This window comes from Cervus canadensis, chromosome 25 (genome assembly GCF_019320065.1).
Source record: "Cervus canadensis isolate Bull #8, Minnesota chromosome 25, ASM1932006v1, whole genome shotgun sequence".
Classification (NCBI taxonomy): domain Eukaryota; kingdom Metazoa; phylum Chordata; class Mammalia; order Artiodactyla; family Cervidae; genus Cervus; species Cervus canadensis.
The window spans coordinates 26,467,026-26,493,033 of record NC_057410.1 but is presented as its reverse complement, the minus strand read 5'-3'; the positions used below and the strand labels follow the sequence as shown (position 1 = coordinate 26,493,033).

The following is a 26,008-nucleotide window of genomic DNA, read 5'->3' as shown; positions in this document are numbered from 1 at the left end:
ATTCTTATAACTGTAATTACTACAAGTAAGCCTATAAATTCTAAATTTCACCTCTAGCTAAGATCTCCTCACTGCACAATGGCACCCCCACCCTGCCTTTTCTACAAAAAAGCATGTTTGCCTACTTTTCTTTCAATCCTCAATCTAGATGTTTTCAACACACTGAACAGACCTCAAACCTAGACTCTTCTCTCAATTGTTCAGGGACACTTGAAGATTCACATGGCCTGCTACAATGATATCTTAAAAAACTTGCCTTACAATCTCAAGGCTGTCCACAGTATAGAAAGCTGTAAACGCAAACAACCACACTTTTTAAAGGGTTCACAGTTTGCCTCAAGAACTATTCTTTGTGTTAAAATGCAATTATTTTTCTTTGAAAGTTGGTCGCTTTTCACTGCTTAAACATGTGGTATCTGTATATTTTTAGGTACATTACACAAACACTATATAGTACACTATTATATATGTATATTAATTTACTACTTATGCATGGTAAAGCATTATATTCCACACATATATAAATGTATATAAATGTAAATTCTAGTATTTTCTTGAAACCTCCATGCTTTCCTACACTGTTTTTATTCCTCAACTCCTTTTGACCAGTTAGGAGATGGCAAACATTCACCATGAACAAACCTCAAAAAATAAAAATATGAATAATTTGAAGCTAGCTAAGTGAGGATTCAAAAACCTGCCTAGAACTATAAAAAATTTTTTTAAAAAAATCTTAAGTGGGAAATATAAAAATCAGCAATAGGTAGAGAATTGCCCCTAAGTAACAATTAATAAATAGTGTAACAATTTCCAATACCACCCAACAGAGCTTTAAAAGTGAACCACGTACTATATTAGATTTGCAAAAAATCACACACTTTGTAAGGCTATGGACAAACAGGAACTTCCCTCACTGAGTGAAAACCACCACAAACCCTACAGGAAAGCATCAGGCAGTAACTCACTGAACCGGGACTCAGAAATCACCTCCAGAGATTCTTCTTCAGATACTATTGCACAGCGGAAGTGATGGTTATACGAGGTTACCACTGCACTGTTTGTAACAGCACTGTAAGAGTAAAACACTGAAATTCCTTAAATCTCTATTCATAAAGCAATAATTAAACTTTACATGGAATATTTCCATGGATTTTATTTTAAACCATGTGACTAGATTAGGCATTCAAGCAATTTTTTTTAAAAAAAGTGAGCAATACAGGTCAAATCTCTAACTACATGTGTGCTTTGAGGGTGATGAGTGGTGGTGATAGTAGATATTTCAGGGTCAAAAACAGGCCGTAATTATCTTTGCTGAATATTACAACCAATAAAACAAAATCAAGGAAAGACATACCAGAAGTCAATCCCACACTAAATCACACAAGAAAAAAAAACAAACCAACCCTGAACACATGTAATTAAAAGTTAAAAAAAAAAAAAACTTACTGGGATCCTTTCATCTTCCCGACGTCTTCGACCTCTGAAGAGAGTTCTCCTTTTAACAATGATAAAAGGGGGTGGGGGGTGGGGGGAAAGGAGAACTCATTAACTTTCTTCAAATGTGTATGTTCTATCAAAGATAGGTGAATTTCTGTTTTAAGTATCTATACTTCCTAAATCTCCTTTATTATTAAAAGATATATATTCTCCTGAAGGGATCCTGAGCTGATCTACAGAAAACTTCACCTACTACCACCACCATCACCACTAAGTAAACTGGTCCTATTTTTATTAGCAGTGCTCCCTCCACATCAGAAACATATTAGGGTTCAGTTTTTTGGTTTAGGAAGGGTAGACAATATATAGACAATATATAGGAAGGGTAGACAATTCCTACAGTTCACACGTTGCCAGAAATTAAACCTATGGTGGCATAAGATCTTTCTAATTAATCTTTCCTTAGTGAACTGTAAAGAACTTCAGAATAACTTTTATAAACCTGACTCAGAATTATATTCTTTATAGGCATTATAAATTTCTTAATTATGAAAAACTAGTAACTGATATTATGTGAACAAAAAAAACTTTTTGCATAACTATATACCAATAATTAAATTTAAAAAAAATCACTAGATCATGGACTTCTAATATCCATATTATGATGAAAGAATTTTCATATACATTATTTACATATTTATTACCATATTTCCTTACCTGCCCCTGCCATAGTCCCCATTCTGTTCCATCTGCAAAGCGGGAGTCTCTTTTGGAAGGCAGCTTTGCTCCTGATGCCCTGTCACTGCAGGATTATGTCGTTCAGTTGCAAAGTTCCTTGAACCAGTTCTGGTCAATGGTCCATCCCCCAACGACACAGAGCCCTCTGTTGAATGTTCTGAACCACCTGACCTAAAATGAGGCTTCACACTGTAAGAAACATAAGGCCATATACACGAAAGAATAAATTAAGACAGAAAAATCCTTCCTCTTAATGGTAGAAATTCTGAATAGGCCAAGTTAAAAACTGCCTTCTGCTGTATTCTGATTTTCCATAAACGAGGTTGGACACAGAAGCATTATATTGTAAAAATGTAAATCCTTTAATGTCTCAGATGTATTATGTTTAAAAGGCAAAGAATTTTTACATTAAAAAAGTTGTTTGGAGCAATCTGGGGATGATCCAAAGTTCTTCAAGATTAAGCTACTTCTACCTCAAAATTCAGGATATAACTAGGATTTCAGCTAACTTCTTTAGCACAAGATATAGTTTGGACATATGTAAATCAGCCAGACTAGAAGCTTATTGAATCTATGCCATACATTCTCAATGTGGCAATAAAACCCCCAAAGGGAGTAAGAATTGAAGTAGACATACAATAATCTCTAGCATTAAATTATCCTATGAGGGAATTGGGGGAAAAGTCTAAAAAGGCTCTTTAGGGGACTGAAAATTTTAAAAAAAACAGCAAGGAATAGTGAAATATATTAAAATTAAAGTTTCTTACTAAGCATCCCTCTCCAAATGCAAACAGTTGTTCAAAAATCCAACAAACTGTGGGACCAAACAACTAGGAAAATATAATGCAACTAATAGCCTGGCACGACTTCATGAATCAAGGTAAGAAATCTGATGAGAAACAAAAAACCAAACCAAAACCAAACAAAACACAAAAACCACCTACTTCAACAAAGGTAGCTTTTACCTTGGATGACAGGTATAAGTACCCAACTCTCTAACAACTATAAGCAGATGAAACTAGGGTACAATAAATGAAAGAGGATGCAGTTTAATTAGTAGTGAAAACATTTAGGACTTCCTGGGTGGTCCAGTGGTTAAGAATTTGCCTCCCAGGAGATTCAAGGGTGGGGGTGTGTATGTGTGAGATTCATGTTGATATATGGCAGAAACCACCACAATATTGTAATTATCCTCCAAATGAAAATAAAATTAGAAAAAAAAAAAAAAATCCACCTTCCAATGGTGGTTCGATCCCTGGTTGGGGAACTAAGATGCTATAAGCTATGGGGCAACTAAGCCTGCAAGCCATTGCAACTATTTAGCCCACGTGCTCCAGAGCCTGCAGGCCACATGTGCCACAACTAGAGAAAGCTTGGGGCCGCAAGAAAGACCCAGTACAGTCAAAATTAAAATTAATAAATAAACTTTATTTTTTAAAAAGTGAGAATATTTCAAGTAAGCCCAAGTAACTGAGGATCTTGGCTCTACAGCAGATTAAAAAAGGAAGTACTAGATTTCCATTTAGCCCCTTCCCTGCAGTTTATACACTCCATTCTTTTAGTCTATTTTTGTAGTTATTCAACTATCCTACTAACTCTTTAGAGAATATAACAAATGAAGGTACTACTACTAAAACAAACATAAATATCAGGCTATAAATTTTAGCTAAGTCTCATATATGATACTTTTCTAGAAAATTACTTACATGATACAAAATAGATTCTGAATAGCAATGAAATTCAGTGTCAACTAACACAAACTAATTTTCAAAACATTTATATTATCCATCAGATCTGAAAATGACCTCAGGAGGTACACATGCTGTTTATGTATCTGTTAAACTATCACCAAAATCTTCTCACTGCATCAATACACCCAATAAGACAAGTTACTAGGTTTAAACAGCCCCTAGATCTCATAATCTTTCCCTTCACAGAGAAGGACTTACAATCGAAGTCCAGGCAAAAGAAAAAAGGATGATGAAAGAAATGTGACAAAAGACGAGAAGGAAAGTGACAGAAAGATAAAGTATTAAAGGAAGAAAATTGTCCAGACTTCTGAAAGTTAGTCCTATGATCATCACTGGGCTGTTACAAGGTTAGTATTATAAACTGCTCCTTGACCAATGACTTAAATATACAAAAATAAAGGCTTGGCAGTGGTCAGTTCTTAGAAGTAAGATGGAAATCAAGATTTGGGTTCGTTCATCTGCAACATCTACATTTTTATAAGGAAGTATCTATTATTTCTGTGACTAAAAATTAGTAACTATCTACACTGGTCAAATATATGGATAAAACTATACACAAATAGATTTGAGTAACAAGGAAAATCACACTAAATCTGTATCTCCAAAACCACAGATACATCTCCTTGTAAGCAAGAATGGCTTGACTGTCATTTTTGGCTTTCTTATTGCAATTTTATCTCTTTTGCCAAGAAAACAAAGCAGATAAAAACATCAAGTGACAATAAAGGAATACCATAAACCCATATAATGTATTTTTAAGGTAAACATCTGCAAACACTAATATTTTTTGTTGTTACTGAAAACTGTTTTTAGTCTATCATATAACCAAGATGCCTATTTCACTTTACTGCTTAAAGCAAAATTCACCCCGTCAAAGAAAAGTGAAATCAACAGATACGTGTTTCTACAAAGTTACTATTTCTAATCATAAGAAATCTGTTATCTCCTCACAAGGGAAGTATAAACTGTCATTAATGGAATTATTTTCAAGGAAAAAAAAAACTTTACTAGCTATAGTAGAAGAAAAATAAATATACTAATCTCAGGTTTGCTAATTAAAAGCCATGTAACCCTAGTAAATCGGACACGACTGAGCGACTGAACTGGACTGAACTGAACCCTAATAAGATAACCATCCCCCTCAACTTTCAGTTCCTTCATCTGTAAAATGAATTAATAAAACTACACTATAACAAAGGTCTTTCCAGACTTAAACATCACTGTCTCTATATGCATATGGTAATTAAATAATTTTTTTTTAACAGAAAGGTGGTTAGAGGACAGTGTGTGTTTTAAGGCTCATTGTACTTCTACAAATATGTTCTAGCAATTACTTGAATTTTGTTCTTATTACTGTATCAAACTAACAGTCATTTATAAGAGCACAAGTAATCTTTATAAAGAATCCTTCATTCTTATAATATGAAGAGTTCTCATTTGAAACTTCATAAAACAATTATGAATGTGTATATATAGTAAAAATTTCCAAACACTTAAAAGTGACCTTCAGGGAATTCTCTGGTGGTCCAGTGGTTAGGACTTGGCTTTATCAGTGCTATGGGCCCAAGGTCAATACCTGATTGGGGAACTAAGATTCTACAAGCTTCCTGGTGCAAACAACAACAAAGATGTTCAAATGTTTAAACCAAATGTGTCAGTTAAAAGTGAACACAAAATCTGTGACTATTAGAGAGTGGTACATATGAATGCTTCTAGAGTATTCTTTTAATACTGGAAGGCTTGTTTCTTCAGTGAAGCATGTTTCAGAAAAACCTTATAAAAAAGAATTAAGTTCCTAAAAGCTATTTTGGAAAACCATACCCCACATGTGGTCTCCTTGACAAAAAGAACCAAGTAAGAGAATTCTCATTCTGGCAAGGAAAAAAAAAATTACTGAACAGAAGTAATTAGAAACAAAAAACAACATAGGAGGCTCACAAAATAAGGCAGAGAAATAATAGATGTGAACTACTAAATAAGTCTAAACAACTAAATAAATCTGAGCCCCTTCTCCTTTGGTTACTTACACTCTGGCAAAAGTCATATTATATACCAAATTACTGAGATTATCAGTTGATAATCTCAACTGAGACTCTGGAGTTCTTAATAATTTATTCAGAATACTATGGTTTAAGTGTAGGCTTTGGAATCAAACTGCCTGGACTCAAATCTTGGCTCTGCAAGCTACTGGCTACATGCTTCTAGACATGATATATAACATTTTTATTTCTCAAATTTCTTCTTTTGAATAGAAACAATACTGTATCTACAGGGTTATGAAAATTAACAGTGATATAACAAGTCAAGGCCTTAAAACAGAACTTTAGACATGACTCAGTAAAGAACGGGCTTCCATGGTGGCTCAGACAGTAAAGAATCCACCCACAATGTAGAAGACCTGGGTTCGATCCCTGGGTCAGGAAGATCCCCTGGAGGAGGGTATGGCAACCCACTCCAGTATTCTTGCCTGGAGAATCCCCACGGACAGAGGAGCCTGATGGGCTATAGTCAGGGGTCAGACATGACTGAGTGACTCAGCACAGCATAGTTCGTGGAAATCAAGTCAATCCTTAAAAACGATAAATAACTCACTCTCCCAGTATTATTTACTCAAATCAGTTAACATTTCTACCCTCAAAAAACTCATTCTCCAAAATGTTAACATATTAAATGGTACCTAGAAACCAGATTTTATATTGTTACCACAAAATTTTTTGTCCTCTTTATTATTAAAAAAAAGGTCAATATATACTGGTGTATAATCTCAGTCCCAAATCCTTTTTATATGCATTATCAACTCTGAGGTAAAAGTGTGTTTATTAACTGTTAACACACTTTTTTTCGGGGGGGAGGTGGGACCCTTTTTATTGTGTTAGAAAATAAGCATTGCTATTAACATAGTGACTGTAAGAACTACCGGGAGTTATATACAATAAATTCCAGCTATCATATTTTACCTTACCGATTTTTTTGGAATGGTCGACCCATATTTACAGTAGCAGCGGCGGCGGCGGCGGCAGCGGCGGCGGCAGCATTTGTTTTATAAGATCCTGGTGAACTAAAGCCATTCACAAAACTACCATTGGGAAAGGGAGCCTAAAAAAAAATTTTAATGTTTAAATTGATTTGGGGTATTAAATATACTTATCACCATTTAAAACCTAGAAAGTAACAACCATCAACACAAAACAAAATAAAACAAGAACTCTAACTCTGATTTCTTCAAATTTCAGCTTCAGTGAAAAACCATATATTCTCTAAGGTTCTCACTTACCAGCGGTGTTTCAAAGTAAGGTGCGGGATTTGGAGACCAAGACTGAGGCACAATACTATAGACAGAGTACTGTTGGTGAGGATTATATACAGGCTGCATAAAGACCGGTGAGGCATACTGTGCTTGAGTTTGAATGGGCTGACTATACATACTAGAATCCATTAATCGATAACCATTCTTAGCAAAAAATGTATTGATGGCTTTTATCCTTGCCTAAAAGCAAGAAGAACACAAAGAATATATAATCACAAAGGATTAAGGGTATACTTTCACAAATATATTTAATTTACATTTTAAAAACATTTTAAAAACTTTTACACAGAAAATACAATAAACAAAGTAAAATCATAAAAGTCAAAATATTAAAACTAACTGCAACTCATCAAAACAAAGGGAAAAAAGGCAAGTGGCTCTTATGTGAAAAGATGCTAGACCTTGCTCACAGAGGAACACAATTAGAATGGAATTAATATTTCTCACTTATAAAATTGGCAAAAGCCTAAAAATCTGACAACATACTCTACTGAAAAAGCTGTGGCAAAACACATACTCTGATAAACTGATGATGGGCATTCAAAACAGTACAACCCTTAAAAAGGGAAATAAATAAAAGTAACCTGGTGACTCCAGAGCCTTTTGACAGAAAATGTAGAGGAGCCTAGAATATCTTGTCCCATTAGAAAGCAAGGAACATTGAAAAATACCCTAACAAAAGGACTCAAAGAGGTCACACTTCATCAGTAAGGACAATAAACACAACAAATATGTTTAAATATTCAAAAACAAAAAATATCTGAATGGTAGTTTTTGAAGGTCATTTTGAAGGGGCTTCCCTGATGGTGCAGACAGTAAAGAATCTGCCTGCAATGCAGGAGACTCAGGTTCAATTCCTGGGTTGTGAAGATTCCCTGGAGAAGGAAATGGCAACCCACTCTAGTATTCTTGCCTGGGAAATCCCATGGACAGAGGAGCCTGGCGGGCTACAGTCCATGGGGTTGCAAAAGTTTGACAGGACTTAGTGACTAAATAACAACAAGGGAACCAACACATTATTTTGAAAACTGGTAATAAAAGTTAGAACCAGGCATTTATCATACATCACATATATAACCTATAGCTAAGGGTAATGAATATGAGGGAAAGTATTTTGACTAACAAATGGAAAAAATATAGAACAGAAATAGCAACAGATAGCAACCCTTAATGAATTAATGTATCTAGTCAATGATTAGCAACAGCTAGTATACCAGAGACACACAATGACATATACTATGTTTTTTTGTTCTCTCTGCTGCTCCAAAATCAAGTCCAATTCTGATTAAGCCTCTAGATCTAGCTACCAATTTGCATGAAATAGAGAGGACAAAGACGGTGTTAAAACTATGCTTAAGAATATAACTGACAGCCTGCAGATCTCTTCCCTCCTGTGACCATCGCTGAAGCGCCAGCGGCCAAAATGAAGTTCAATCCCTTTGTGACTTCTGACGGAAGCGAGAATCGAAAAAGGCATTTCAGTGCGCCTTCCCACATTCGCAGGAAAATTATATCTTCTCCTCTTTCTAAAGAGCTAAGACAGAAGTACAATGTTCGATCCATGCCCATCCGAAAGGATGATGAAGTTCAGGGTGTACGAGGGCACTACAAGGGGCAGCAAACTGGCAAAGTAGCCCAGGTTTACAGGAAGAAATACGGCATCTACACTGAACGAGTGCAGTGGGAGAAGGCTGATGGCACAACTGTCCATGTGGGGATTCACCCCAGCAAGCTGGTTACCACCAGACTAAAACTGGACAAAGACCGCAAAAAGATCCTCGAACGTAAAGCCAAATCTCGCCAAGGAGGAAAGGAAAAGGGCAAATATAAGGAAGAACAATTGAGAAGATGCAGGAATAAAGTAATCTTTTCTACAGCTTTCATTAAAAACTGTTAAAATGAAAAAAAAAAAAAAAGAATACAACTAGCCAACTAAAAAGTGGCCTGATAACTTGAATACACATTTCTCTAAAGATATACAAGTGGACAATAAGCATATGAAAAGACACTCAACATCACTAATTCCTGAAGGAACATAAACTGAAACCACAAAGCAATACCACATCACATCCACTAAGATGACTACTAATAAGAAACAGAAAACGGTGAAGTGTTAGAGAGGATATGGAGAAACTGGAACCTTGTGCACTGCTGGTAGGAGTTTAAAATGGTAGAGCTACTGTGGAAAACAGTATGGAAGGCCCTCAAAAAGTTGAAGGTAGAATTACCATATGATCCAGCAATTCCACTTTTGGGTATATTTACAAAAGAACTCAAAGCAGAATCTTGAAGAGGTATTTGTACACCCATGATTCATAACAGCATTATTCACACGAGCTAAAATATGGAAGCAAACCCAAGTGTCTATCAACAGATGAATGGATAAGCAAATTGTGTTATATAAATACACTGGAATATGTATCAACCTTAGAAAGGAGGAAAACTTTCAATATGCTACATGGATGAACCTTGAAGACACAATATTAAGTGAAATAAACCAATCACAAGGAGACAAATACTATATGATTTATTTATATGAGGTAAGTAATCAAATATAGGCTGAGGTAGTTGTCAGGGGCTGGAGGAGGGGAAAACGGGGAGTTATTAACAGGCACAAAGCTTCAGTTTTATAAGAAGCAAAGAGTTATGAGAATGGATGGTGGTGATGGCTGTTCAATAAAGACAATATGTTTACTATTACTGAACTATTAAATGAAATTAAAATAGTTAAGATGGTAAATTTTGTATGTATTTTAACACTATATGTATATATACACACACACAGCTAACTTCCCTGGTTGTACAGTGGTAAAGACTCTGCCTGCCAAAGCAGAGTACACAGGTTGGATCCCTTGTCTGGGCAGATTCTACATGCCATGGAGCAATTAAAGGCCTGTGTGCCACAACTACTGAGCCTGCATACTGTCAACTACTGAAGCCTGTGGGCCTAGAGCCTGTGCTCCGCAATAAGAGAAGCCACAGCAATCAGAAGCTCATGCACCACAATGAAGAGTAGCCCCCGCTCACTGCAGCTAGAAAAAGCCCACTTGTAGCAACAAAGACCCAGTGCAACCAAAAATAATAGATTAATTTTAAAAACAGAAAGTTTGAGTGTGTGTATATATATACATATACACACACACACACACACAAATAATAAATTTTGATTTATATTATTATGAACTCTGCCTGCAGTTTGTGGGATATTGGTTCCCCAACCAGGGACTGAAGCCATGCCCCCTGCGATGGAAGCATGAAGTTCCAACCACTAAACCATCAAGGCATTCCCTACCTAGAGGCTTGTTGCTTTTTTGGTCATGCTGTGTGGCATGTGGGATCTTAGTTCCCCAACCAGGGATCAAACCTGGCTCCAGTGAAGCATAAAGTCTTAACCACTGGACCACCAGGAAGTCCCATCACCAAATTTTTCAAAGATAGAAAACAGATCTAAAAGGACAGTCCACTAAAAAATGATGTAAGCAAGGAACAAAGATGTCTAAGAACAAGTAACTAGATAATCAAGTTCAAGTACAGGCATACTATACTTTTATTGCACTTTGCTTTATTGTGCTTCCTAAATATTACAGTTTTGTTTGTTTTTGTTTTGTACTATTTTTGCAAAATAAGGGTTTATGTTAGGCCTGCATTGAGCAAGTCAATTGGTACAATTTTTCCATCAGCATTTGCTCACATTGTTAAGAGCTGATTCATAATATTATATTAACTTCAAGTGTATAAAATAAAGGTCCAATTTTTTTAAAAAAAATTATTTTTGGTTGCACTGGGTCTTCATTGCTGCAAGTGGGCTTTCTCTAATTATGGGGAGTGTCTCTGCATGACATTTTGGTAACTCTTGCAATATTTCTCATTTTGTCATTATTGTTAAACTTGTTATGGTGATCTGTGATCTCTGATGTTACTATTCTAATTGTTTTGGGATACCACAAACCATGCTAATATAAGGCGACAAATTAATCAATAAATGTGTGTGTTCTGGCTACTCTACCAATGGATAGTTTTCCTGTTCTCAATCTCTCCCTGGATTACCCTATTCCCTATTCCCAGGTCAGTTAATAGTCCTAAAATGGCCTCTAAATATTCAAGTGAAAGGAAGAGTCACAGCTCTCTTACTTTAAATAAAAAACTAGAAATGGTTTTTAAATTATTTATTTGGTTGTTTCTGGTCTTACTTGTGGTATGCAAACCCTTAGTTGTGGCATGCGGAATCTAGTTTCCTGATCAGGGATAGAACCTGGGCCCCTGCAGTCTTAGCCACTGGACCTCCAGGGAAGTCCCCAGAAACAAGTTTAGTGAGAAAGGCATGATGAAAGCCAAAAAAGGCCAAAAGCTAGGCTTCTTGTGACAAACAATTAAGTCAAGTTGTACATGCAAAGAAAGTTCTTGAAAGAAATGAGAACTACTCCAGTGAACACACAAATGATAAGAAAGCCAAATAGCTGTATGTGGAAAAGTTTCAGTGATCTGAATAGAGGATCAAACCAGTCACAACATTCCCTCAAGCAAAAGCCAAATCCAGAGCAAGACCCTAATTCTCTTCAGTTCTGTGAAAGCTAAGAGAGATCTGGAAGCTACAAAAGAAAAGTTTGAAGATAGCAGAGACTGGTTCATGACGTTAATGAAAGAAGCCATCTCTGTAACATCGAAGTGCGAGGTGAAGGATCAAGGGCTGATGTAGAAGCCGCACCAAGTTATCCAGAATATCTACCCAAAATAAGTAATAAAAACTTTCCAATACCTTAGGACTTTCATAGCTAGAAAAGATAAGTCAATGCCTGGCTTCAAGATTTCAAAGCTTAGAAGGACAGGCTGACTCTCTTGGTAGGGGATAGTGTAGTCAGTGACTAAACTTGAAGCCAATGCACACTAACCATTCCAAAAATCCTTTGACACTTCAGAATTATGATAAACCCACTATGGCAAGTGAAAAAGTTGGCTTAAAACTCAACATTCAGAAAATGAAGATCATGGCATCTGGTACCATCACTTCATGGGAAATAGACGGGCAAACAATGGAAACAGTGACAGACTTTATTTTTGGGGGCTCCAAAATCACTGCACATGGTGACTGCAGCCATGAAATTAAAAGACACTTGCTGCTCCTTGGAATAAAAGCTATGACCAACCTAGACAGCATATTTAAAAACAGAGACACATTTAAAAGCAGAGTTTGAAAAAAAAAAAAATAAATAAATAAAAGCAGAGTTTGGGATTAACATATACACATTTACACATATATATACATTAACATATACACCTTTGCCAACAAAGGTCCGTCTAGTCAAAGCTATGGTTTTTCCAGTAGTCATGTATGGTTGTGAGAATTGGGACTATAAACAAAGCTGAGCACTGAAGAATTGATGCTTTTGAAATGTGGTGTTGGAGAAGACTCTTGAGAGTTTCTTGGACAGCAAGGATATCCAACCAGTCCATCCTAAAGGAAATCAGTCCTGAATACTCATTGGAAAGACTGATGCTGAAGCTAAAACTCCAATACTTTGGTCACCTGATGCAAAGAACTGATTCATTTGAGAAGACCCTGATGCTGGGGAAGATTGAAGGCAGGAGGAGAAGGGGACAACAGAGGATAAGATGGTTGGATGGCATCACCAACGCAATGGACATGAGTTTGAGGAGGCCCCAGGAGGTGGTGACGGACAGGGAAGCCCGGTGTGCTGCAGTCCATCAGGTCACAAAGAGTTGGACACGACTGAGTGACTGAACCAAACTATGCCTATGTTCTATCAATGAAACAACAAAGCTTAGAAGACAGCACAACTGTTAACAACATGGTTTACTAAATATTTCAGGCTTACTGCTGAGATCTACTGCTCAGTAAAAAAAAAGATTCCTTCCAAAACATTACTACTCACTGACAATGTACCTGGTCACCCAAGAGCTCTAAGGAAGATATATGGTGGGGGTTATGTTGTTTTCATGCCTGCTAACACAACATTCATTCTGTAGCACATGGATCAAGGAGAAACTCTGGCTTTCAAGATTTAATTATATAAGTTTTACTATACATTTCCTAAGGCTGTAGAGTAGTTGCCAGAGATAATGATTTCTTTAATGGAGACGGGCAAAATCAATTAAAAATCTTCTGGAAAGGATTCACCATTCCAGATGCCATTAAGATTATTCATCGAAAGAAGGCAAAATACCAACATGAATAGGAGTTTAAAAGAAGCTAATTCCAACTTTCATGGATAACTAAGCAGTTCAAGACTCAAGTTTACTGGAAGAAGTTAACTGTGAATGTGGCAGAAATAGCAAGAGAACTAGAATTAGAAATAGAGCTGAAGATGGAACTGGATTGCTCTGATCTCATGAAAAAACTTGAACAAATAAGGAGTTGCTTCTTATGGATGAAGAAAGAAAGTGGTTTCTTGAGATGGAATCTACTTCTGACGATGATGGTGGAAGACTGTTGAAACGATAAGAAAGGATTTAAATATTATATAAACTTAGTTGTTAAAGTGGTGGCAAAGCTTGAGAAGACTGATTCCAATTTTAAAAGTTCTAGAGACTTCCCTGTTGGTCCAGTGGTTAAGAATCCACCTGCCAGCTGCCGGGGACACAGGTTGTCTTCAGTCTGGGAAGATTCCACGCGTTGCAGAGCAACTAAGCCCTTGTGCAACAACCACTGAGTCTATGCTCTACAGCCTGCGGGCCACAACTGCTGAAGCCCCCACACCCCAGATTCCGTGTTCTGAACCAGAGAAGCCACTGCAATGAGAAGACCGAGTACTGCACAAGAGAGTAGCCCCCGTTCATGACAGTGAAAGCCTGCGTGCAGCAACTAAGACCCAGTGCAGCCAAAAATAAAAATAAATAAATTTTTAAAAAAATAAATAGAAAGAAAAGGCTAAATTATAAAAACCCTTTTTGGAAAACATAGGGTTAACATTTCATGATCTTGGATTTGGCAATGATTTTTGATGTATGACACCAAAAGCGCATACAACAAAAAAATTAATCGAACTTCACAGAAATTACAAACTTTTGTGTCTCAAAGGACACTTGAAGAGAGTCAAAAGGTAAACTACAAAATGGGAAAAAATACTTGCAGATCATATATCTGACCAGAGGTTAATATTCAGAATATACAAAGATCTGGTACAAATCAACAAAAAAACAAATAACCCAATATAAAACATGGTCAGGGACCTCCCTGGTGGTCTACTGGTTAAGAATCTGCCTCCCAATGCAGGAGATGCAGGTTCCATCCCTGACTGGAAAACTAAGATCCCACATGCTGCCAGGCAACTAAACCTGCACACCACAACTACTGAGCCCTCCCACCACAACTAGAGAGAAGTCCGAGTATTGCAACAAAGATCTCACGTGCTGCAATTAAGACCCAATACAGTCATACATTTAAAAATATTTTTACAAAAGAAAATAAAAATGGTCAAAGGACCTGAATACATATTTCTTCAAAAATGACATAAAAATGTCAAAGAAGTCCATGAAAAGATGCCCAATATCTTGTGTCACTAGGAAAATGAAACCCAAAAGCATAATAAGATTCCACTTTTACCCACTGGCTTTATCAAAAAAGCAAAAATAAGTATTGGCAAGGATGTAGAAAAATTTGAATCCTCCTCTATTGCTGGTGGGAATGTAAAAGGATACAGTTTCTCCGGAAAACAGTTATGCACTCCTCAATATGTTAAACATATAATTATCATGTTACCCAGTAATTCCCAGTACATACGGGAACTCAAACAGATAGTTATGCAGCATTGTTTACAATAATCCAAAGATGGAAGCAACCCAAGCATCTTTCAATAGATAATGGATACAAGAAATGTGGTATATACACACAGTGGAATATTATTCATCAAATAAAAAGTAATGAAGTTCTATACCTATGGCTGATTCATGTTGCTGTATGGCAGAAACCAACACAGTATTGTAAAGCAATTATCCTTCAATCAAAAATAAATTTTTTGAAAAAAAAAATCTTTAAAAAAGAGACATGGATTATAAAACACACACACAAAAAAAGTAATGAAGTTCTGATACATGCTCCATATAGATGAAGCTTGGAAACATTATCCTAAGTGAAATAAGCCAGACACAAAAGAACAAATATCACATAATTCCATTTGTCTGTGGCATCTAAAATAGGTAAATTCAGAAAGACAAGAGACTAGAAGGGAAGTTACCAGCAGCTGGGAAGAATGGGAAGTTATTGTTTCATGGGTATAGCATTTTTATTTGGGAGGCTGGGATGTTTGGGAACTTTGTTTCAGAGTTTTTGTTCTGAAAAATACCAGTAACGGTTGTACAGTGATGTGAATGTACTAAATGCCACTGAGATGTACACTTAAAAATGGCAAATTGCAGGTATGCATATTTTACCACAATAATAAAAAAATTTTTTCAGAAAGCATACATTATAAATTATCTGTAAACAGAGCAACAACTTAATGTTTTTCCATGGAGATAAATGATTAAATCATGATATACACGAATAATATTGTATGTATAACAGAAACAATGGTGAATAAAAAGATCCTGAGGATCTACTATGAGAAAACAACAGAAGTGTATACACTGTACATTTCTATTCCCATAAAGATAAGACACAAAAAAGATTTCTATAAGGCATGCAGAAAAACCTGCTCTCTCATATTACCTTTAGGGAAAATGACTAGAGGAATCTGAGAGGGAGATTTAATTAATTAATTTACTATGAATCACTTGACCTTCTTACCACATACAAGTATTACTTTCACAGTTAAAACTTCTGGAACAGTAAATGCACAATAGAAATATATATAGAAGTAAACATATATACTATATACATATTCTATAATATATACAATTTATACGAAATCCAAATAAAACTTAATATTCTCAGTCATAAAAGCTCAATTAAAACAGGAAGTACTGCCTCTTAATGAAATTATCCACAGCACAGGAGGGCAAGCATTGTTCACTGAATCCTTTTGTCCTCCAAGACCACTGCTTTTGAACCAGAGAACTTCAGAAATGAAAAGCATGCACACTTCAAAGAAACAAACCAAGACCTTAGGGGTAAATGACATGCCCAGATCAAAGGATGTATGGCTGAAAATAGCATCAAGGCCTGGAACATACAATTTCTTGCTCCTGCATGTGTCTTTCTGGGTGCAAGGTCATCTGGTTTTAATGAATGATATAAAAATTAATGTGAATCTCCTAGCAAGAATACTGCTTTGTTGTTGTTGTTCAGTCGCTCAGTCATGTCTGACTCTTTGCAACCCCATGGACGATGTGATGGATAATCAAAAGAACCATAAATGAAAACCAAAATGGCAGAGGAAAAAAAACTATTTATAATGAAAGAAAGGAAGGAACGAAGGGACAAATTTACCACTAAACCTGAGATCTCAGCTAAAACAATAAGCTATAAGATACAGGAGGTGTAAGGAATAATCAAAATAGTGATTATTTATTGGTAAGATCTATCAAGCAAGTAATCCAAAAGGCCCAACAAACTAATAGATCTAAGGAGTTCAGCAAGCCTGCTACAAATGAAAACATTTTTGGAAAAAAATCACTAAGTTACCAGTGAGATAGGAAAAAAGCAGTAAAAATTTCTTTAAGGAAATAAGAAATACAACAGACTTGAATAGAGAAAATATATCATAATAAAGTTACCACAATAATGAATAATTCAGGGTAAAACTGCCAAATGTCCCCAACTTAATCAAATAATTAAAAGTAATCCATTAATTCCAATAAGGTTTTTGTTTGGTTGTTTGTTACTATTAGACAAACATCCTAAAATTCATATGGAAAAGTAATACTCAAGATAATTCTTAAAAAGCACAAGGAAGAAGACTTTGTACAAGGAGAAAAGGATGTTAGAAATCTATGGTAATTAAAACAACTAGAGATATATAGGATAGATGCAACATTACACACAAATGTGGAAGGACAGACCACTTAATAAGTGCTAACACAACTGCCTTTCTATAAATGAGGGGAAAATGAAATTAGATCCCTGTCTTAGACTACATATGAAGTTAATTCCAGATGTATCAAAGACCTAAACCTGACATATAAAACTCTGCAGTTGTTAGAAGGCCTCAGGGAATATCCTAACAGCCTCAAGCAGGGAAAGGAAATAAGGAGAAGAGCATTACAGGCAGAGGAACTAGAACGACAACTGGCAGATACCTTCATTCGTAATATGGAAAGTAATACCACCATGGAAAGTAATAATACAGTAGTAGTGAGATTTAAATATGTCATGTTCTTAGAACAGTATCTGAGACAGAACCTCTTAACAAATGTAAGCTTCTCTCAATTTGGTTCTTTCACTTACTAGTTATGTGGAACTGGGTGGGTGACTCTCAGGCCTCACTTTCTTTACCAGTAAAAAGGAGAGTACCCACCTTACTAGGTTCCTGTAAAAATTAAATGAGTCTATACACACACCATGCTTAGAACAGACACTGATATACTGAACTCAATAAGAGTAAGAACAACACACCACACTTACAAACAGTAATTACATATTACACAGAGAATGTGGAGCTTGTCAAAGTAAGTGCATGTTTAGGATTCTATCTTAGATGGTAGGTTTGGTAATAATGTGGAGTATGGGCTTTAAGGAGGGGAAAACTGAAGGCATAATAGTTAAAAGGCTATTCCAATCTCTCAAGCCTAAACAATGGCAATAATGACTGAAAGAAGTTTTGAAGTGGATTTTGTAAGAACAGATTAGACATGTAAACAGTGAGCCAAGTATCAATGACAACTTCCAGGTTCTCAAATAGCTGAGTATTAGCATAGATGCAGTTAACTGAAACGAGGTTGGAAATGGGGAATGTTTCCCAACTTCGTTGCTAAAAACTCATTCTTGCTCCTAACTTTTGAGATCTACAATTATCTTACACGTTGTCAATCAGCATCTAACTAAAACTTCAAGCTGTCTGACGTCATACTTTCAGAAGTTACTGCTGTTTAGAAATTATTTTAATGTTCTATCAACTAATTTTCTGAAATAGCATTTCATATGAGTCAGAAATTTCTTTAAACTCACTATGTGATTTATAAAATGTCATTCATTTTTGTTAACAGACAACAAAAACCTTCTTGTCTGAAACTGGACTACTTACAAATGTTTCTTACCATGATTGGCTTGCCCTGAAATGTCTTAACTTCTTCTCTTAAGTATTTAAAAGCCTGTTACAAAGCAGAAAGGAACTTTCATTAGTATTCAAATATTTCATTAAAGCGATCATTATTCTATGGAGAGGTTTAATATTACCAACTATCTCTAAGCTATAAAAAATTCTGAAGGTGATCCCATTATGCAGATGATAGGAAATGAAAAGGCAGAAATGTTAAGACCTCGGCTACAGTTAACATTTATTATGCAATACCTACTATGGATCACTACAGATAAAATGTACAAAATTCAGAAAAGACCCAAAATATCACTATATGTCAATTTTAAAATAGGTTCAGAGAGCCTTCTAAGACGAAGAATTAAGACAAATCTGTGAGTGACTTAAAAATGTTATTATATAAATTTGTTTCAAAGTAATTTTACTTATCTTTACATAAAACATGGTAACAATTAAGAGTAATATCATTATGTCAAAATTCCAAGAATCAGAAGTTATATATATTGCGGCCTAGTATGTAACAGAAATACTAGCTACTGAGTACATGTTAATTTGAAAACTGTGTGCTAATTTTTTATTGATAGGAAACGGTTCTTATGTTGAAACAAAGCTTTAGGAAGATCATCAGAAAGGAAACCAATTAGAAAGCAAAACCAAAAAGGTGAACAAAGTTCTCCGAAGTCTTAATAAACATTACTGTAAGCACAAATTTTTCTCAATTAAAATACACACTATCTCTTTTACCACCAGCAGTTCAAATCAAAAGAAAAGCTTCCTTCTCACCTGTTGTGCATCTGTGTCTGACTGGAAAGTGATATACCAGTTGCTATTGTGCGCAAACTCACAGCTTATCACCTTGGGGCAGTTTTCATTTTTAAACAAAGCTTTTACTTCCTAAAAAGGAAAAACTTCAGTTAATCCTAAAAATATATCAATCATAGGCAGTTTTTCCTCTTCATGTCTTTTGGTCCTTTCTATTTCTTTCCTTAGTAATGGTTTATATCTTCTGCCCATTTTTCTGTTGAGTAGAATTATGCTCTAAAAGAAGAATATGCAGTCATAGTGTAAACTGTGTTCGTGATTTAGGGAAGGAAACTTATTTTATAATCAGTAAAACTGAAAAATTATTTCCATCCTAATGGCAAGCTAAATCTTCCTTAAAGAAAAATCTCTGAAGTCCTATCACTATCTAAAAAATGGGAGGGGGGAGGGAGTGGTGGGGAGGAAGGAGAAGGTACTAGATTAGCATTTTCTAGGTGCTAAGTATTTTCCTGCATTTCTCCAGGCAAGTTTGGCCTTGGAGCACAAAATGAAGAAGGACAAGGCAACAAAGAGTGTTGTCAAGGGAACGTGCTGGTCATAGCAAACACCCCTTTCAAACAACCTAAGAGACACCTACACATGAACATTACCAAATGGTCAGTATCGAAATCAGATTGATTATATTCTTTGCAGCCAAAGATGGAGCAAATGTATACAGCCAGCAAAAATAAGACCTGGACCTGAACGTGACTCAGATTATCACAGAAGAACTATACAACAAAGGTCTTAATGAAGATAATAACCACAACGGTCTGGTCACTCACCTAGAATCCAACATCCTGGGATGTGAAGTCAAGTGGGCCTTAGGGAGCATTACTACAAATGAGGCTAGTGAAGGTGCTGGAATTCAACCTGAACTATCTCAAATCCTAAAAGATGCTGCTGCTAAAGTGCTGCATTCAATAAGTCAACAAATTTGGAAAACTCAGCAGTGGCCACAGGACTGGAAAAGGTCAGTTTTCATTCCAACCTCAAAGGTCAGTGTTCAAAGTATGTACAAACTACCATACAACTGTGCTTATTTCGCATGCTAGTAAGGTTATACTTAAAATCCTTTCAGCTAGGCTTCAGCAAATGTGAACTGAGAACTTCCAGATGTACAAGCTGGGTTTAGAAAAGGAAGAGGAACCCCATCAAACTGACAACATACACCGGAACACAGAGAAAGCAAGGGAATTCCAGAAAAACATCTACTTTTGCTTCACTGACTATGCTAAAGCCTTTGCATGCAAGATTGCCAGGAGAATTATAAACCACCTCAGATATGCAGATGATACCATTCTACTGGAAGAAAGTAAAGAGAAACTAAAGATCCTGTTGATGAAGGTGAAAGAGGAGAGTGAAAAAGCTGGCCTAAAACTCAACATTCAAAAACTAAGATAATGGCATCCAGTCCCATCACTTCATGGCAAACAGATGGAGAAAAAGTGGAAGCAGTGACAGATTTTATTAGACTGCCACCCATTGATTTCTACCTTCAAAAATTTATCAATATTCTTCAGATATTTCCAGTTCCTTTAAATAGTATAATGAATTTAGTTAAATCTTAACATAATCTATTATTTTTACCCTTTTATCATTCTTTAGAAAGAATACTATTCATAGATTTACTGTCCCAAGTATAAGAAGTCTGGATATAAACAAATCAAAATTTATTCTACCTGACAGGAGTCTTTCAGGTCATCATCCAAATCTCCTCAATTTAATTCGAATTTTAGGGACTACTGCCAAGATCAACCCTCTCTGGCTAGTCATCTGTACTTCCTTTACTTTTTTCTTTTAATGAATAGTGTGTTGCTTTCTTTATCTGCTGTTTTTCATCTGTATAAGCACTCTTAAGTATGCAGAATATGAATTATAATAACTACAGAAATAATAACAATGGCTAATGTACCAAGTATTGCTCAAAGCTCTTTATATAATAACTCAATTCTCACAATTTCACTGGTTACTACTATCCCATTTGGAACTGTGAATGCAGAGTTTCAAAGAAAGCAAAGAGAGATAAGAAAGCCTTCCTAAGTGAACAATGAAAAGAAGTAGAGGAAAACAACAGACTGGGGAAGACTAGAGATCTCTTTAAGAAAATCAGAGATACCAAGGGAACATTTCCTGCAAAGATGGGCACAATAAAGCAGAGAAATGGTATGGACCTAATAAAAGCAGAAGATATTAAGAGGTGGCAAGAATATATAGAACTATACAAAAAAGATCTAATGACCCAGATAACCCTGATGATGTGATCACTCACCTAGAGCCAGACATCCTGGAGTGTGAAGTCTGGGCCTTAGGAAGCACCACTATCAACAAAGCTAGAGGAGGTGATGGAATTCCAGTTGAACTATTTCAACTGCAACTAAAAGATGCTGCTGCTAAAGTGCTACACTCAATATCCCAACAAACTGGAAAACTCAGCAATGACCACATGATCACAAAAGGTCACTTTTCATTCCAATCCCAAAGAACGGCAATGCCAAAGAATGTTCAAACTGCTGCATAACTGCACTCGTTTTACATGCCAGAAAGTTAATGCTCAAAATCCTTCAAGCTAGGCTTCAACAGTATGTGAACTGAGAAACTTCCAGATGTACAAGTCAGATTTAGAAGAGGCAGAGGAACTAGAGATCAAATTGCCAAAATTTGCTGGATCATAGAAAAAGCAAGAGAATTCAAGAGAAACATCTACTTCTGCTTCAATGACTACACTAAAGCCTTTGACTGTGTGGGTCACAACAAACTGCAAATTTCTTAAAGAGGTGGGAATTCCAGACCACCTTACCTGCCTTCTGAGAACTATCTGTCTGCAGGACAAGAGCAATAGTTAGAACTGGACATGGAACAATGGATTGGTTCCAAATTGGGAAAGGAGTACATCAAGGCTATATAACATCACCCTGATTATTTAACTTACATGCAGAGTACATTATGTGAAACATCTGGCTGGATGAAACACAAGCTGCAATCAAGATTGCTAGGAGAAATATCAATAACCTCAGATATGCAGATGACATCACCTTTATGGAAGAAAGTGAAGAGGAACTAAAGAGCCTCTTGATGAAGGTGAAAGACAAGAGTGCAAAAGCTGGCTTAAAATTCAACTTTCAAAAGACGAAGATCAAGGCATCCGGTCCCATCACTTCACGGCAAATAGATGGGAAAACAATGGAAACAGTGACAGACTTTATTTTCGTGGGCTCCAAAATTACTGAGGATGGTGACTGCAGCCATGAAATTAAAAGGCGTTTTCTCCTTAGAAGAAAAACTGCGACAAACCTGGAGAGTGTATTAAAAAGCAGAGACATTACTTTGCCAACAAAGGTCCATACAGTCAAAGCTATTGTTTTCCAGTAGTCATGTATGGATATGAGAATTGGACCATAAAGAAAGCTGAGCGGCGAAGAATTGATGCTTTTGAACTGTGGTGTTGGAGAAGACTCTTGTGAGTCCCTTGGAATGCAAGGTCAAACCAGTCAATCCTAAGGGAAATCAGTCCTGAATATTCATTGAAGCTGAATGCTGAAGCTTCAGTACTGTGGCCAGCTGATGCAAAGAGCCAACTCATCGGAAAAAGACTCTGATGCTGGGAAAGACTGACAGCAGGAGAAGAAGGGGACGACAGAGGACAAGATGGTTGGATGGCATCACAAACTCAATGGACATGAATCTGAGCAAGCTCTGGGAGATGGTGAAGGACAGGGAAGCCTGGCATGCTGCTTGCTGTCCATGGGGTAGCAAAGAGTCAGCCACGACTGAGTGACTAAACAACAAGAAATTATCCTATTTGGGCTTCCCAGGTGGCACTAGTGGTAAAGAATGTGCCTGCCAATATAGGAAACAGAAGATCCCTGAGAGAAGGGAATGGCTACCCACTCCAGTATTCTTTCCTGTAGAATCCCATGGACAGAGGAGCCTGGCAGGCTACCGTCCATAGAGTGGCAAAGAGTTGGACAGGACTGAAATGACATAGCACTCATGCATTATTCCATTTAATAGATGAGGAAACTGTGGCAAACACAAAAAGAGATTAACTAACTTATCCCAGGTCACAGAGCTAGTAAATAAAAATGCTGGAATTAAAATCCGGGCAGTTTCTGGCTCATACACTTGAAATTTTTTCTTAATATTGCAAATATTCTTCCTTTCTGCAATTTTCCATTCAATTTGTTACTTCTGACATATAATTCATAATTTAAAATCCAAGATCTATCTAGTGACAGTTTCTTTTCTAATTTCTCTCACTGCTTCTAAGTTTAGAAAATCATCCTTTTGGAAATTTAATACTGAATGACTTCAGGCAAAAAGATTAACTACTTATGTGTCAAACAGGTGAGAAGGGTCTAAAAATTCTTTTTAAAATGGTTAATCAATTACCATATCAGTTACTGATTAACCCTCCTCATCTCTAATTTATCCTTAACACGACAACTCAGAGTGAAGCTCCATGGCTTAAAAAACATGGGTTTTGGAAACAGGAAGGTTAAAGTTTGAATCCAGATTCTATAACTTAAAACAGGCCATGTGTTATTTAACCATTCCAAGGCTCAGTTACTTTATTTGTAGATCAAAACAAAAAATCTTAGGCTTTAAATAACTATAGTATGAAAGTTGGTAGAATCTGATTATTAAATAAATGCTATTATACTATATTATTACATAAAAGGATCTATTTCTGGATTTTTAAAAATAGAACACCTATTGAATGCTTTTTAAATTTTGTTTATTTTGATTTTTATTTAAATTCATTTCATTTTGCCAAACTACATGGCTTGCGGGACCTCAGTTCCCTAACCAGAGATTGAACCCAGGTCATGGCCATGAAATCCCTGAATCCTAACCACGAGGCCACCAGGTCACTCCCCATTTCTGGATTTACTGTCTCATTAAAATATTATTTTACCCTTCTACCTGTACCATACTATCTTTATGATTGCAGCTTTGCTTTATTTTGCTAACCAGTCCTAAATCATTAATCCTTACTCAAATTTTTCATTCCTAAATTAATCCTTTCAGTTTAACTGTCAAGCTCCAAAAGAGTGTATTTATATTTTAACTGTCATTCAATTAAATTAATAGAGAATCAGTATCACTGCAATAGTCAAATTTAGCCTTCTAAGAAAACAGAATTATATCTTTTTCCTCCCTGTGTGCCATTCTTTCAGTATTTCAGAATTTACTAAGCAAATCAGTGTTTACCCTATTCAAAGTAATTGACATGACAACAGTGACAAACCTTGCTTGTTTACCTCCTCCAATTTAAACAGTAAAGAATATTTAGCTCAAACAATGCTAATGATTTACCTCTATTGGTGTTGTTTCAGGAATCTCTCTAAGAATCACAATGCAACGCTTATGACTTGGTCTCACTTTCTCACCCTTCTCATCAACTTGTACCATGGGAGAAGCTGAAATTAAAAAAAAATTTCATTCAAAAGTGAAAAACAGTGATATTATAATTCGATTAAAAAACTATTCATTTCAATTTCCAACTAAATGAATCAGCAGAGGCTAACATCTTAAAAAAATTAAGTGGCAGATTCAAAGATTACAGTTACGATAAAATACCTTGAGATTGATACGCAAAGAACACCGCCCAATGTTATTCACTGAATAAATATTCAGAGTACTTGCTCTGTCACTTGGCACAGAGCTGGAGTTGAAAAGAAGCCTTCATAGAGTAGTCAGTAATTATTTCTCATAAGGTATTTCCCTATATACAATTACTGAATTCAAGTAAAATCAATGTACCCACACTAGCCAAACACTCTGGTAAGTGTAACAAGCTTTGACATGTGAAGAAATTCTTCTTCAAGTCTGAGAAGCACTTAAACCAAGAATTATATAGAAATCATTACAAACTTTCTGTGATTTTAACATATTTACTCTTACTTACTACTACAGAGACCCAGAAGCCATCTTTTTTTCTTCTTTTGCCTTCATCTAGATTTATTTTATGTCTTTGGTTAAATATTGAAAACCAACTAACAGGCTATTCTTTTAACAGTGGCATTCTTTAAATTCCAGAAAAATATTTAATGTCAATTGTTAATATGAGTTCTAGTCATTAACTATATTAAATTTTGTTGAAAATAAAATACAATCTTTATACCACTAAACGCAATGGTTATTGTAGGTAACTAATGAAGTTACTATTTACAGAGACTTTGCCCAGAAAACCTCCATTGCCCATTAGGTGAGACCTACTGATGCAGACCTCTGTCTATCTCTCTCCATCATTTAAAAAAGCCAATTTAAAAAACTTTCCAATTAAATCTTTGAAGTGTTGTCCCTTTGATGGATACTTTTAGTCCTAAAAAACAAACTGGTGGTGGTGGTTTAGTCGCTGTGTCTGACTCTTGGGACGCTATGGACTGTAGACCACCAGGCTCTTCTGTCCATGGGATTTTCCAGGCAAGAATACTGGAGTGGGCTGCCATTTCCTTCCCAGGCAGAAGCCATCTTTTAATGCTGCTTTTGAGTAATACTGAATAACGGTAGTGCCACAAGCCAAAACTTTTATTTGTAGTACTGTCAAAGGATAATATTCCACACCTCCCTGCACAGGCAAGTAGAGAGAATAAAAGCAGTTGTTAAGGAAGAAGGCTTCTTTATAAATCCTAGGTTTCAGCCCTTGGAGGTAGGAGATTCTGTCTCTTGGCCAATTCTTTAAATGTTGACAAGACTGGGTCATTTTAAGAAATTATCTTTCCAAGTGACCAGAGATTTAATAAATATAATTATTCCTCTGAGAATGGAAATCCCTCCTCCTATGTAAAACTATTATTGGACTTTCTGTATTTAACTTT

General features: G+C 36.0%; 3 protein-coding genes across 7 annotated transcripts in view; 1 reads left to right on the top strand and 2 right to left on the bottom strand.

Annotated features, from left to right (window-relative positions):
- Nucleotides 1–26,008, bottom strand: part of LOC122427692 (tubulin alpha-1C chain) — a 1,128,437-nt gene that overhangs the window by 26,547 nt on the left and 1,075,882 nt on the right. The gene's annotated exons all lie outside the window — the stretch shown is intronic.
- Nucleotides 1–26,008, bottom strand: part of LARP4 (La ribonucleoprotein 4) — a 71,309-nt gene that overhangs the window by 10,068 nt on the left and 35,233 nt on the right. For 3 of the 5 annotated variants that reach the window (XM_043447343.1, XM_043447344.1, XM_043447346.1), the window contains 7 exons: nucleotides 24,504–24,607; nucleotides 19,167–19,277; nucleotides 18,385–18,438; nucleotides 7,201–7,413; nucleotides 6,889–7,022; nucleotides 2,155–2,364; nucleotides 1,447–1,495 (listed from right to left, as the gene is read on the bottom strand). In XM_043447343.1, the coding sequence (XP_043303278.1) occupies nucleotides 1,447–1,495; nucleotides 2,155–2,364; nucleotides 6,889–7,022; nucleotides 7,201–7,413; nucleotides 18,385–18,438; nucleotides 19,167–19,277; nucleotides 24,504–24,607 (875 nt within the window). Of the gene's footprint in view, nucleotides 1–1,446; nucleotides 1,496–2,150; nucleotides 2,365–6,888; nucleotides 7,023–7,200; nucleotides 7,414–18,384; nucleotides 18,439–19,166; nucleotides 19,278–24,503; nucleotides 24,608–26,008 lie in introns of those variants that run through there. The other 2 variants (XM_043447345.1, XM_043447347.1) reach the window with 2 other exon arrangements.
- LOC122427785 (60S ribosomal protein L26-like) lies at nucleotides 8,657–9,130 on the top strand. The gene has a single exon (XM_043447494.1). The coding sequence runs from the start codon at nucleotides 8,657–8,659 to the stop codon at nucleotides 9,128–9,130; it is 474 nt and encodes a 157-aa protein (XP_043303429.1).